Source organism: Mustelus asterias, unplaced genomic scaffold (assembly GCF_964213995.1).
Source record: "Mustelus asterias unplaced genomic scaffold, sMusAst1.hap1.1 HAP1_SCAFFOLD_499, whole genome shotgun sequence".
NCBI classification, from domain to species: Eukaryota; Metazoa; Chordata; class Chondrichthyes; order Carcharhiniformes; family Triakidae; genus Mustelus; species Mustelus asterias.
Window position 1 is genome coordinate 305,001 of NW_027590451.1, and position 13,254 is coordinate 318,254.

General features: G+C 47.5%; 1 protein-coding gene across 2 annotated transcripts in view; it reads left to right on the forward strand.

Moving 5' to 3' along the window:
• The window catches only part of tsr1 (TSR1 ribosome maturation factor), a 25,907-nt gene extending 19,557 nt beyond the window's left edge, over positions 1–6,350 (forward strand). Inside the window, exons 13-16 of one of the 2 annotated variants that reach the window (XR_013496347.1) lie at positions 6–146; positions 2,675–2,749; positions 4,382–5,325; positions 5,427–6,350. Coding sequence is in view for 1 of the 2 variants with exons in the window: in XM_078204895.1 (XP_078061021.1) it covers positions 6–146; positions 2,675–2,749; positions 4,382–4,560 (395 nt within the window). In the remaining variant the exon portion in view is untranslated. Of the gene's footprint in view, positions 1–5; positions 147–2,674; positions 2,750–4,381 lie in introns of both variants that reach the window. The other variant, XM_078204895.1, reaches the window with a different exon arrangement.
• The last annotated feature ends 6,904 nt before the right edge of the window (positions 6,351–13,254 follow it).

A 13,254-nucleotide genomic window follows, 5' to 3' on the forward strand; every position in this document is an offset into this window, starting at 1 on the left:
CGCAGGTATGCATGACTTGATTGCGACAGGCTCGGTGCTGAAGGCTGATCCTGACCGAGTGGCGGTGAAGAGAATTACTCTGAGTGGCCATCCCTTCAAAATCATGACCAAAACCTCAGTGGTGAGGTACATGTTCTTCAACCGAGGTAAGAATGTGGTGCTGAGGAGGGGGAGCAGAATGTGGGGGGTTTGTGGGGGAGGAGAGGGTGCTGTGGGGGGTGCAATGGGTCGGGAGGGCTGTGAGGGGTCACGGGGGGTGCTGCGGGAGGAGCTGTGAGGGGTCATGGGGAGGGGTTGCTGCCAGGGGTCATGGGGGGTGCGAAGGGTGCAAGGGGTCGGGGGAGGTGCTGCCAGGGGTCAGGGGGGGGGCTGCCAGGGGTCGGAGTGGAAGGGTGCAAGGGGTCGGGGGGGGGTGGGGGGGGTGGGGTGGACGCTGCTAGGGGTCGGGGGGGTTGCGGGGAGTCGGGGGGATCAGTGGAATTCTAGCTTGTGGATCTTGTAAGATGGGACTGGAAATTTCTGAGCTGCTCGGGGCCCGAGTCGGGACTGCTGGGCCGGTTTGGGGTTTGGGCCCCGGGTGCGATGGTTCCTGCAGCCAGTCAGTAACTTGATGAAAAGGTGCTGCATGGGTTGGCTTGTCGCTGGGACGTCCCGTTATCATTGACTCACTCGCTGACTCACTGAACACTTCAAACACCAGCACTCAGACTGTCAGATAGTTCAATCACCAGCAATAATCTGCATTGCAGCATCGTTCGAATGTATATCGTATTATAGATCAGCCTGTGAGCGAGCCACAGACACAGCCATTGGATCAGATGATCAAAGACTTGGGATGTGTCTGAAAGGAACAAAGGGAGAAGGATTGAGAGAGGGAATTTCGAGCTTGGAGTCGAGGCAACTGAACCACCGCTGATATTGATTAAACCCGGGGTTTAATTAGAATGAGGGGAGCGCAGAGATCCTGGAGGGATGTGGGGCTGGAGCAGATTCCAGAGTTAGGGAGCTCACTGAGGGATTTGAAACAAGGATGAAAATTTAACATCAAGGTGTTGTTTAAGTGGGAGCTAATGTAGGGCAAAGGTGGCAGGTAAATGGGACTTGCTGCAGGTAAATGGGACTTGCTGCAGGTAAATGGGACTTGCTGCAGGTTGAGATGTGGACAGCAGAATTTTGGATAACTTCAGGTTTACAGAGGGTAGAATGTGGGGGAGCAGCCAGGAATGTGTTGGAATTGTCAAGTCTGGAGGTAAAGTCTCGGATGAAGGTAACAGGAATACAAGAGGAACCAGCCATTCAATAAAGCTTTTCTTTTACAATGTTAGAGGTGTTATTGGAAGCTCCTCCCCTTTCAAAATTCCTGTGTTTGCCTCACTATTAACTGTTTAACTAGTGAGCAGACATTATTTATTCAATTCCTTATTTCCTTTCTCCTCGCCACAACAGGGTTCCCCTTGAGATTTATTTATTAGGCACAAGTAGGCGTACATTAACACTGCAATGAAGTTAGTGAAAATCTCCTAGTCACCACACTCGGGCGCCTGTTCGGGTACACTGAGGGAGAATTTAGCACGGCTAATGCACCCTAACCAGCACGTCTTTGGACTGCAGGAGGAAACCCTCACAGACACAGGGAGAATGTGCAAACTTCACACAGACAGTGACCCAAGCCGGGAATCGAACCCGGGACCCTGGTGCTGTGAGGCAGCTGTGCTAACCACTGTGCCATTGTGATGTTACTTGACTGGGAGCCAATGTAATGCAGTGAGCCAGGAGGTGATGAGGGAACAGCACTTGGCACGCATTAGGATATGGGCCAGGATGTGGAGATGTCGGCGTTGGACTGGGGTAAGCACAGTAAGAAGTCTCACAACACCAGGTTAAAGTCCAACAGGTTTATTTGGTAGCACAAACTTTCAGAGCGCTGCTCCTTCATCAGGTGAGTGATATGGACAGCAGAGTTTTAGATGACTTTGCATTTATGGACTTTAGAATGTAGGAAAGCAGGCAGGAGTGTGTTGGATTAGTCAAGTCTACAGGTAATGAATGATCAAATAACCTGCCAACACACATGAGTTGATTTGACACATGTATGTTTAACCATTGAAAGATCTGTCCAATTCATCACATTCTCAATATACTAAGAAACTAGAGAGAGAACTTTACCCTGTATCTAACCCCATGCTGTACGTGTCCTGGGAGTGTTTGATGGGGACAGTGTAGAGGGAGCTTTACTCTGTATCTAACCCCATGCTGTACCGGTCCTGGGAGTGTTTGATGGGGACAGTGTCGAGGGAGCTTTACTCTGTATCTAACCCGGTGCTGTACCTGTCCTGGGAGTGTTTGATGGGGACAGTGTAGAGGGAGCTTTACTCTGTATCTAACCCCGTGCTGTACCTGTCCTGGGAGTGTTTGATGGGGACAGTGTAGAGGGAGCTTTACTCTGTATCTAACCCCGTGCTGTACCTGTCCTGGGAGTGTTTGATGGGGACAGTGTAGAGGGAGCTTTACTCTGTATCTAACCCCGTGCTGTACCTGTGAACATTGGGGTTGATTGTGAGCAGTATGTCATGCTGACTTCCTCTAGTTGTTGCTCCTGGACTCCAGACCCTCCCAGTTGCTGCACTGATGAACAGTGTCTGCCTATACCAATGGAGAGGTTTTGTCTTTACAGAAGATGTGCTGTGGTTCAAACCAGTGGAATTACGAACCAAGTGGGGTCGAAGAGGTCACATCAAGGAGCCTTTGGGTAAGGAGATACTTTTAAGACTTGGAGGTTTTATACAGGGAGCTTGAGCCTGAAGGTCAGTAGCTCGATATACTGCATTGTGGAGGCTAAGTCATTTAAAAGATGACTTGTGTTTCATTGGCACTGTTCCCAACCTCAGGACATCCCAATGCACTTTACAGCCAGTGCTTCACCTCTGCAGAGTCATCGCTGTGACTAAGTCAGAAACACAGCTGCCAACTTACACCCAGGTTCTGACACCGATGATGACCTGAGGATCTGTTTCTGTTGCTGGAGGAATAGATGTTGCTCTTCTAATGATATCTGAAAGCGCAGTGGAATAATTTACATTCACCTGAGAGTTTAAACCTGCCATCCAAATGAAAATCCCTCTGACAGTGCAGCACTCCCTCAGCACTGACCCTCTGACAGTGTAGCACTCCCTCAGCACTGACCCTCTGACAGTGTAGCACTCCCTCAGCACTGACCCTCTGACAGTGTAGCACTCCCTCAGCACTGACCCTCTGACAGTGTAGCACTCCCTCAGCACTGACCCTCTGACAGTGTAGCACTCCCTCAGTACTGACCCTCTGACAGTGTAGCACTCCCTCAGTACTGACCCTCTGACAGTGTAGCACTCCCTCAGTACTGACCCTCTGACAGTGCGGCACTCCCTCAGCACTGACCCTCTGACAGTGCGGCACTCCCTCAGCACTGACCCTCTGACAGTGTGGCACTCCCTCAGTACTGACCCTCTGAAGGTGCAGCACTCCCTCAGTACTGACCCTCTGACAGTGCGGCACTCCCTCAGTACTGACCCTCTGACAGTGCAGCACTCCCTCAGTACTGACCCTCTGACAGTGCGGCACTCCCTCAGTACTGACCCTCTGAAGGTGCAGCACTCCCTCAGTACTGACCCTCTGACAGTGCGGCACTCCCTCAGCACTGACCCTCTGACAGTGCAGCACCCCCCTCAGTACTGACCCTCTGACAGTGCGGCACTCTCTCAGTACTGACCCTCTGACAGTGCGGCACTCTCTCAGTACTGACCCTCTGACAGTGTGGCACTCCCTCAGCACTGACCCTCTGACAGTGCGGCACTCCCTCAGTACTGACCCTCTGACAGTGCGGCACTCCCTCAGCACTGACCCTCTGACAGTGTGGCACTCCCTCAGTACTGACCCTCTGAAGGTGCAGCACTCCCTCAGTACTGACCCTCTGACAGTGCGGCACTCCCTCAGTACTGACCTTCTGACAGTGCAGCACTCCCTCAGTACTGACCCTCTGACAGTGCGGCACTCCCTCAGTACTGACCCTCTGAAGGTGCAGCACTCCCTCAGTACTGACCCTCTGACAGTGCGGCACTCCCTCAGCACTGACCCTCTGACAGTGCGGCACCCCCCTCAGTACTGACCCTCTGACAGTGCGGCACCCCCTCAGCACTGACCCTCTGACAGTGCGGCACTCCCTCAGCACTGACCCTCTGACAGTGCGGCACTCCCTCAGCACTGACCCTCTGACAGTGCGGCACTCCCTCAGTACTGACCCTCTGACAGTGCGGTGCAGGGCGGTGGGGATTTGTGTATACTCTGGTCCCTGTGTGAGATGGACGGAGCTGTAACTCTGATCTAACCCGGCCTGTGTTGTTTGCAGGAACTCATGGACATATGAAATGTTTGTTTGATGGCCAGCTGAAATCCCAGGACACCGTGCTGATGCACTTGTACAAACGGGTTTTCCCAAAGTGGGCGTACGATCCCCATGTTCCCAATCCGGTGGCGTGGGAAAAATCGGAATCCAACGTCAACGTGCAGGAAATTGAGATGGACTAGAGTCTGTGAACAAATTTCACAATTTTATTTAAAAATACCACTTTGCCCATTTGGAATGAGTTGGATTATAAACTCTGGTTTTTCTCCTGGTCTGAGTTTGGGGGTTCTGTTCTGTTTTGAGAATTGTTTAAACTGGAAGTTGCAGTTCTGCTGCACCAACACCAGGAGTCAGTGTCGAGCTTTGTTATGCAGACCATCATTGCCCTCTGCTGGTGATGGACAGTACTGTCTCCACACAGTCACCAACCAGCAATTCTCACCACACAGTCAGCCAATACCAAATTTCTCCCCTCCTTCCTCCGGCAGCCAACTTGTTCCTTCGCCTCGTCCAATACCAGACTGTGGGAAGTGACTGCAAGAACTCTGTGATTTATTCTCCCTGTGGAAATCCCATCACATCCCCTCGGTCTCCAGGGATAGGGAATGACTTCTTGAGGCGGTTTTGCTGTTGTGTTCCTCACTGCACAAGTCAAACAGACTGGCACTGTCAGCGGAGAGCCTTTGTACAATGGCTGGCAGTCTGTGAGATTACAAACATACGAATTCGGAGCAGGAGTGGGCCACTCGGCCCCTCATGTCTGCCCCACCATTCAATAAGATTCCCGACCACCCCAATAACCTTTCACTGTCTTAGTCAACAGAAATCTCTCTACTTCAGCCTTAAAAATATTCAAAGTCTCTGCTTCCACTGCCTTTTGAGGAAGAGAGTTCCAGAGACTCTCAACCCTCAGATAAAAGATTTCTCCTCATCTCTTTTAACGATAAGTAGTCTCACAACACCAGGTTAAAGTCCAACATGTTTATTTGGTAGCACGAGCTTTCGGAGCGCTGCTCCTTCACTCACCTGATGAAGGGGCGGTGCTCAGAAAGCTCATGCTACCAAATAAACCTGTTGGACTTCAACCTGGTGTTGTGAGACTTCTTACTGTGCCCACCCCAGTCCAACACCGGCAACTCCACATCTTTTAACGATTACCTCTTATTTTTACACAGTGACCCCGAGTTCTAGATTCTCCCACTGTTGAAACATCCTCTCCATATCCACCCTGTCAATATGCCTCAGGATTTTGATGAAGTCGCCTCTTTTCTAAACTCCAGTGGATACAAGTCTAACCTGTCCAATGTTTCCTAATAAGTATAATCTGACTAACCTTCTCTGAACTGCTTCCAATGCATTTCCATTGCTGCATTCTGAATCGGGCTTGAAGCTGTGTGCATCTTCCTGTAAAGTGGATTAGGGATGCAATTGTCGGAGGTGAGAGACTTGGCCGCGTGGAGAATTAGCAGGAAGAGACCATTCAGTCCCTCCGGCCTGTTTCACCATTCTGTTCGACCTGGGCTGATACACCTCCATATCCCTCAGTACCCCGACACAATCAATCTCATTCTTTACTGTTTTAGTGGATCCCAAGTCTCAGCTGTTTCGGGGTGAGAATCCCAGATTTCCATAACCCTGTGTGGAAAAACTAACTAATTTAATCAGTGTGCAGCTGTAATCAGAATAAATCCTTTCAGCCCCTGCATCATTCGGGTTAGTTGGTGTTACCCTCTGCCTCTTGCTATGGTGTGGTACCCAGGGCTAAATATTGTTACGCCAGATGAGAGCCAACTACAGTTCTGTACAACTGAAGCATCACTCGTCAGTGTTCCATTAAATTCAATCCTGAGAAGTTTCCAGAATATTCGATGTGAGTTGTGATTGAGCCAGAGTGAATATATCTTCACTTTCTTATAAAAATCCGACAGCTTCAATGAAAAATAAACCATTTTCAGAGTTCTGAACCATGTAACTGCGTTTCATATCTGCTCCTTGCACCAAACATTGTCATTCTCTCTTCACGTTCTGCTCCGGCTGGGGAGCTTTGGTCTGACTATTTACTGAGGATCTCAGAGCTGCCACTGAATCAGACAGCATAAAGGAAATAGCCGTCACCCGCAGAGCGGCCATTAATGGATGTCAAGAGAAAGCAGAGAACAATTCACTGTCAATCTCATCCTGCCTCAGCAGGATGGCCTGTATAACAGGAAGTGGCTGTATGAGGGTCCGGTCTGTCCTGCATAGCAGGAGCGTCTATACAAGGGTCCAGTCTGTCCTGTATGTCCGGAGGTGTCTGTACGAGGGTCTGGTCTGTCCTGTATGTCCGGAGGTGTCTGTACGAGGGTCCAGTCTGTCCTGTCTATGGTGAGGCGGCTTCAGGAGGGTCGGGTCTGGGCGGGTATTTGAAACATCAGTTGACCTGAGCTATTTTTGGCCGATTCTTTTTCATTTCACAGTCATGTAAAACCTTGTCCCTGAGAGCAATTCTATTTGTAATTGGAGAATCTGCGATTGGGACTTGTGATATAAGGGCAGTATAAAAACTGACATGATATAATGGACACGGTGAAAACAGAACAAAGAAACAACTTGTTTTTATACAGTGCCTTTAACTTAATGACAATTAAATTCTGATCTTGTGAGCAAAGCAAGAGATTTGGATAGGCTGAGCGAGTGGGCGAGGATCTGGCAGATGGAATATAACGTTAGCAAATGTGAGGTTATCCACTTTGGAAGAAATAATAGTAATTTGGAATATTATTTAAATGGAGAAAAATTACATCGTGCGACTGTGCAGAGGGACCTGGGGGTCCTTGTGCACGAATCGCAAAAACTCAGTCTGCAGGTGCAGCAGGTGATCAAGAAGGCGAATGGAATGTTGGCCTTTATCGCGAGGGGGATAGAATATAAAAGCAGGGAGGTCTTGCTGCAACTGTACAAGGCACTGGTGAGGCCGCAACTGGAGTACTGTGTGCAGTTTTGGTCCCCTTATTTGCGAAAGGATATATTGGCCTTGGAGGGAGTGCAGAGAAGGTTCACCAGGTTGATACCGGAGATGAGGGGTGTAGCTTATGAGGAGAGATTAAACAGATTGGGTCTGTACTCGTTGGAGTTTAGAAGGATGAGGGGTGATCTTATAGAGACATATAAGATAATGAAGGGGCTGGATAGGGTAGAGGTGGAGAGATTCTTTCCACTTAGAAGGGAAACCAGAACTAGAGGGCACAGCCTCAAAATAAGGGGGGGCCGGTTCAGAACAGAGTTGAGGGGGAACTTCTTCTCTCAGAGGGTAGTGAATCTCTGGAATTCTCTGCCCATTGAAGTGGTGGAGGCTTCCTCGTTGAATATGTTTAAATCACGGGTAGATAGTTTTCTGATCGATAAGGGAATTAAGGGATATGGGGAGCAGGTGGGTAAGTGGAACTGATTCGCTTCAGATCAGCCATGATCTTGTTGAATGGCGGGGCAGGCTCGAAGGGCCAGATGGCCTACTCCTGCTCCTATTTCTTATGTTCTTATGATATCTCCTTGTGACAAAGATTAATTTGGGACCCAGCAATGCTGCTGAGTTGTCGATGAGTTAAGCACCGTCTTTCCAAATTGCTTTTTATGTAAAAAGTAACTAGATGAGGAGAAAGTTACAGATGAAATGGAGTTGCTGACAAACGCAGCAATCGAGCGGTGGAAAGGAAAATGCAGATGTTGGAAAGGTCCAGCAGCTGTACCTGCAATGGGATACTGCTCAAAGCGAGAGCTCATTGGATGTGAAGGAAAATTAGAGCAAACAGAAAATACAAATGAAAGGAAAGCAATGGTAAAATTCCATCTTCCAGCTGGCTTAACCCAGCCAGACAATGCATCACGAACCTACCGCCCTCCTTCCCCACCCCCATAAAATCCCCAGTCACACTCTTGCCATCTACTGATGGGAATATCGATATCACAACATATTCTGCAATGAATGATTGGGCTTAATTTGGGATTGATACAGGGCGATGAAGTGGCCATAAGAATGGGAGTAGGCCATTCAGCCCCTCATGCCTGTTCCACCATTCAATAGGATCATGGCTGATCTGAAATTCCTCATGTCCACTTTCCTGCCCTTTCCCCGAACCCTCGATTCCCTTACTGATCAGAAATCTATCTCAGCCTTAAATATAAACAAGGACTCTGCCCCCACAGCTCTCTGCAGCAAGGAATTCCAAAACCTTCACCCCTCAGAAGAAATTTCTCCTCATCTCAGTCTTAAATTGACATCCTTTTCTTCTGAGACTCTGCCCTCTGGTCCGAGACTCTCCCACGATGGGAAACATCCTCTCAGCATTGACCCTGTCAAGCCCTTTAGGAATCCTATATGTTTCAATGAGAGACCTCATTCTTCTAAATTCCAATGAGTAGAGTCTCAACCCGTTTAATCTTTCCTCAGTAGACAATCCCTCCATACCGGGGATCATCCTAGTGAACCTTCTCTGAACTGCCTCCAATGAAATAATATCTTAAATAAGCAGACCAAAACTGCTCACAGTGCTCCAGATATGGTCTCACCAGTACCTTGTACAGTTGCAGCAAGACCTCCCCATTCTGATACTCCAACCCCATTGAAATAAGAGCCAACGTTCCATTAGTCTTCCTGATTACCTGCTGTACCTGTGTGCTAGCTTTCTGTTTTTCGTGCACACGTTCTCCCCAAGTCCCTGTTGTGTTGCAGCTTTCTGCAGTTTTTCTCTGTTTAAATAATATTTCTTGTTCTCCCTTCCAAAATGGCCAACATTTTCCCACATTGTACTCCATTTGCCCACTTAACCTATCAATATCTCTGTAAACTGTTTGTACTCCTCTTGCAATTTGCCTTTCCATCAATTGAGGAATTGAGTTTAGAAATCGGGAGTTAATGCTGCAGCTGTATAGGACCCTGGTCAGACCCCACCTGGAGTACTGTGCCCAGTTCTGGTCGCCTCATTACAGAAAGGATGTGGAAGCCATAGAAAGGGTGCAGAGGAGATTTACAAGGATGTTGCCTGGATTAGGTGGCATGCCTTATGAGGATAGGTTGAGAGAGCTAGGTCTTTTCTCCTTGGAGAAGCGAAGGATGAGAGGTGACCTGATAGAGGTGTATAAGATGTTGAGAGGTATTGATAGAGTGGATTCTCAGAGACTTTTACCCAGAGCTGAAATGGTTGCCACAAGAGGTCACAGGTTTAGGGTGCTGGGGAGTAGGTACAGAGGAGATGTTAGGGGTAAGTTTTTCACTCAGAGGGTGGTGGGTGCGTGGAATCGGCTGCCGGTAGTGGTGGTGGAGGCGGATTCGATAGGGTCTTTTAAGAGACTTTTGGATAGGTTCATGGAAGTTAGTAAGATAGAGGGTTATAGGTAAGCCTAGTAGGTAGGGACATGTTCGGCACAACTAGTGGGCCGAAGGGCCTGTTTGTGCTGTAGCTTTTCTATGTTCTAATTTTTGTGTCATCTGAAAATTTGTCTCCAGTACATTCGCTTCCTTCCTCCAAGTCATTAATATATACTGTAAACAGTTGCGGCCCCAGCACTGATCCCTGTGGAACCCCACTGGTTACAGGTCACCAAGCTGAAAAAGAACCCCTTATCCCCACTCGCTGTTTCCTGCCATTAGCCAATTCTCTATCCATGCAAATATACTACCTCCAACACAATGGGCGCTTATAACTTAACCTTTTGAGGTACCATGTTTGAAAACCTTCTGGAAGTCCAAACACAACACATTTACTGTTTCCCCTCTATCCACTCTGGTTGAGCTTTCCTTGAAAAACTAATAAATTATAGAATTCCTACAGTACAGAATGAGGCCATTCAGCCCATTGTGTCTGCACCAACCACAATCCAGGCCCTATCCCCATAACCACCTATTTACCCTACTAATCCCCCTGAAACTAAGGGGTAATTTAGCATGGCTAATCAACCTAGCCCGAGTCAGACATGATTTCCCTTTCATGAAGTCATCCTCAACACTGGTGCCCCGCAAGGCTGTGTTCTCAGCCCCCTACTATACTCCTTATACACCTATGACTGTGTGGCCAAATTCCCCTCCAATTCGATTTTCAAGTTTGCTGACGACACCACCGTAGTGGGTCAGATCTCAAACAATGACAAGACAGAGTACAGGAATGAGATAGAGAATCTGGTGAACTGGTGCGGCAACAATAATCTCTCCCTCAATGTCAACAAAATGAAGGAGATTGTCATGGATTTCAGGAAGCGTAAAGGAGAACATGCTCCTGTCTACATCAATGGGGACGAAGTAGAAAGGGTCGAAAGCTTCAGGTTTTAAGGTGTCCAGATCACCAACAACCTGTCCTGGTCCCCCCATGCCGACACTATAGTTAAGAAAGCCCACCAATGCCTCTACTTTCTCAGAAGACTAAGGAAATTTGGCATGTCAGCTACGACTCTCACCAACATTTACAGATGCACCATCGAATGCATTCTTTCTGGTTGTATCACAGCTTGGTCTGGGCTCCTGCTCTGCCCAAGACCGCAAGAAACCACAAAAGGTCATGAGTGTAGCCAATCCATTACACAAACCAGCCTCCCATCCATTGACTCTGTCTACACTTCCCGCTGCCTCGGCAAAGAAGCCAGCATGATGAAGGACCTCACGCACCCCAGACATTCTCTCTTCCACCTTCTTCCGTCGGGAAAAAGATACAAAAGTCTGACGTCACGTACCAACCGACTCAAGAACAGCTTCTTCCCTGCTGCCATCAGACTTTTGAATGGACCTAAATCGCATTAAGTTGATCTTTCTCTACACCCTAGCTATGATCGTGACACTACATTCCCCACTCTTGTTTCCTTCTCTATGAACGGTATGCTTTGTCTGTATAGCACGCAAGAAACAATACCTCTCACTGTATGCTAATACATGTGACAATAATAAATCAAATCAAAAATCTGTTTGGTTAGATTGCAATTTTCCAAATGTGCTGCGATTACTTCTTTAATTAATTCCAACATTTTTCCAACAATAGATGTTAGGTTAATCGGCTTATAGTTACCAGCTTTTTGCCTCCCTCCCTTTTTGAATAGGGATGTCACATTAGATCCAATGTCAACACTGGATTTAATCCTGTGTTCCAAAGCTGCAGGGTCAGTGTGGTACAATAACAAACTGGGGCGTTGTTCATTGTACAGGGTGTCTCGTGACTCCATCTCCAAACCAGGGCCAGTCCTACACCTGAAATCATTGTCATACCTGATGGTTTATGTTCCAGATTCCCCACTGTTGTAAGTTGATAACACTAGCTGTCAGTAACCTTTCTTTAAAGTAGTTGAATGTTGGGAACAGGAATGTGTTCAAATGGAAAATGTTTGAATTGTTTATGAGATTCCACAGTTGAATTCCAAGTATTGCATTATTTTAATCAGGTTTTGCTACTGATACTGATATTTGCTTGGACCAGTTCTATGAACTGGGCTCAGTTTAATAGCTTTGAAAGAAATGTAATTTAATCTCTGTGTTAAATACAGCGACACCAGACATCTCTTTGTCGGTTTTAAGCCATTATATTTGTGACCTGCTAGCCCTGGGATGTCAGTCCATTCTTTTAATTCTCGCTGCCAGTTGGGGGAATGTTTAAGATCTAACAGCACGTTATGAAGAAGAGCAGGAGGGTCCATCCTGTCTCCAGGACAATGCTCATGTCTCAGCTAACACAACCAAAACAAAGATTAACAGGTTATTCATCTTATTGCTATCTGTGAGATCTTTGCATTTCTGTGTCTGCCTACAATAGTTATTGAGGTTCACAGTAAGTAATCGTATTCAAGGCAGGTTGTGGGATTTCCGAGAGATGTGATAAGCTGCCATACCGATCCTTTTTGATTGGAAACAAACTTGTACATCTTCACAACTTTGTAACCTTCATCTTTGCAAAGGAACCTCACACGCAAGGTATAGAATCTACAGAAAACGTTCTCATCCTCTCTCCATCCCATCCCTGTTTCTAAATGATCAGACAGCTTGTCCAACGTCTGATATTGTATGAAGAGAAACTACCTTCAACTGAACATTAGGAAGCTGGAAGATATTGTCTATTCCCTGCACACTGACTCCACCCTCTCCCTGACAACTGTATTTTTTCATTTGGTCTTGGGACGTGGTTGTTGCTGACAAGGCCAGTATTTATTGTCCATTGCTAATAGGCCCAAGTGGTGATGGAATCACTGCAGTCAATATGGTGTAGACACACCCACCGTGCTGTTAGGGAAGGAGCTCCAGGATTTTGACCCAATGACAGTGAAGGAACAATGATATATTTCCAAGTCAGGATGGTGAGTGGCTTGGAGGGGAACTTGCAGGTGTGGTGTTTCCAAGCAATTGTGGTCTTGTCCTTTGAGGTGATAGAGAATGCGGATTTGGAAGGTGCTGTCAAAGGAGCCTTGGTTAGTTGCTGCAGTGCATCTTGTAGATGGTACACACGGCTGCCGTTGAGTGTGGAGGCGGAAGGAATGAATTGTTAAGATGGTGAAAGGGGTGCCAATCAAGCAGGCTGCTTTTCCCTGGATGGTGTCAAGCTTCTTGAATGTTGTTGGAGTCGCATTCATCCAGGCAAGTGGAGAATTCATTGACACTCCTGATTTGTTCCTTGTAGATGGTGAACAGGTTTTGGGGAGTCAGGCGGTGAGTTACTCACTGCACTATTTCCAGCCTCTGACCTGCTCTTGTAGCCACAGTATTTATGTAGCTGGTCCAGTTCAGTTTCTGGACAATGGTAACCCCCAGAATGTTGATAGTGGGGATTTCAGTGGTTGTAATGCCATTGAATGTCAAAGAGGTGGTTAAATGTTGTGCAGGTCTTGCTGCATTTGGACACGGACTGTTTCAGTATCTGAGGAGTCGCGAA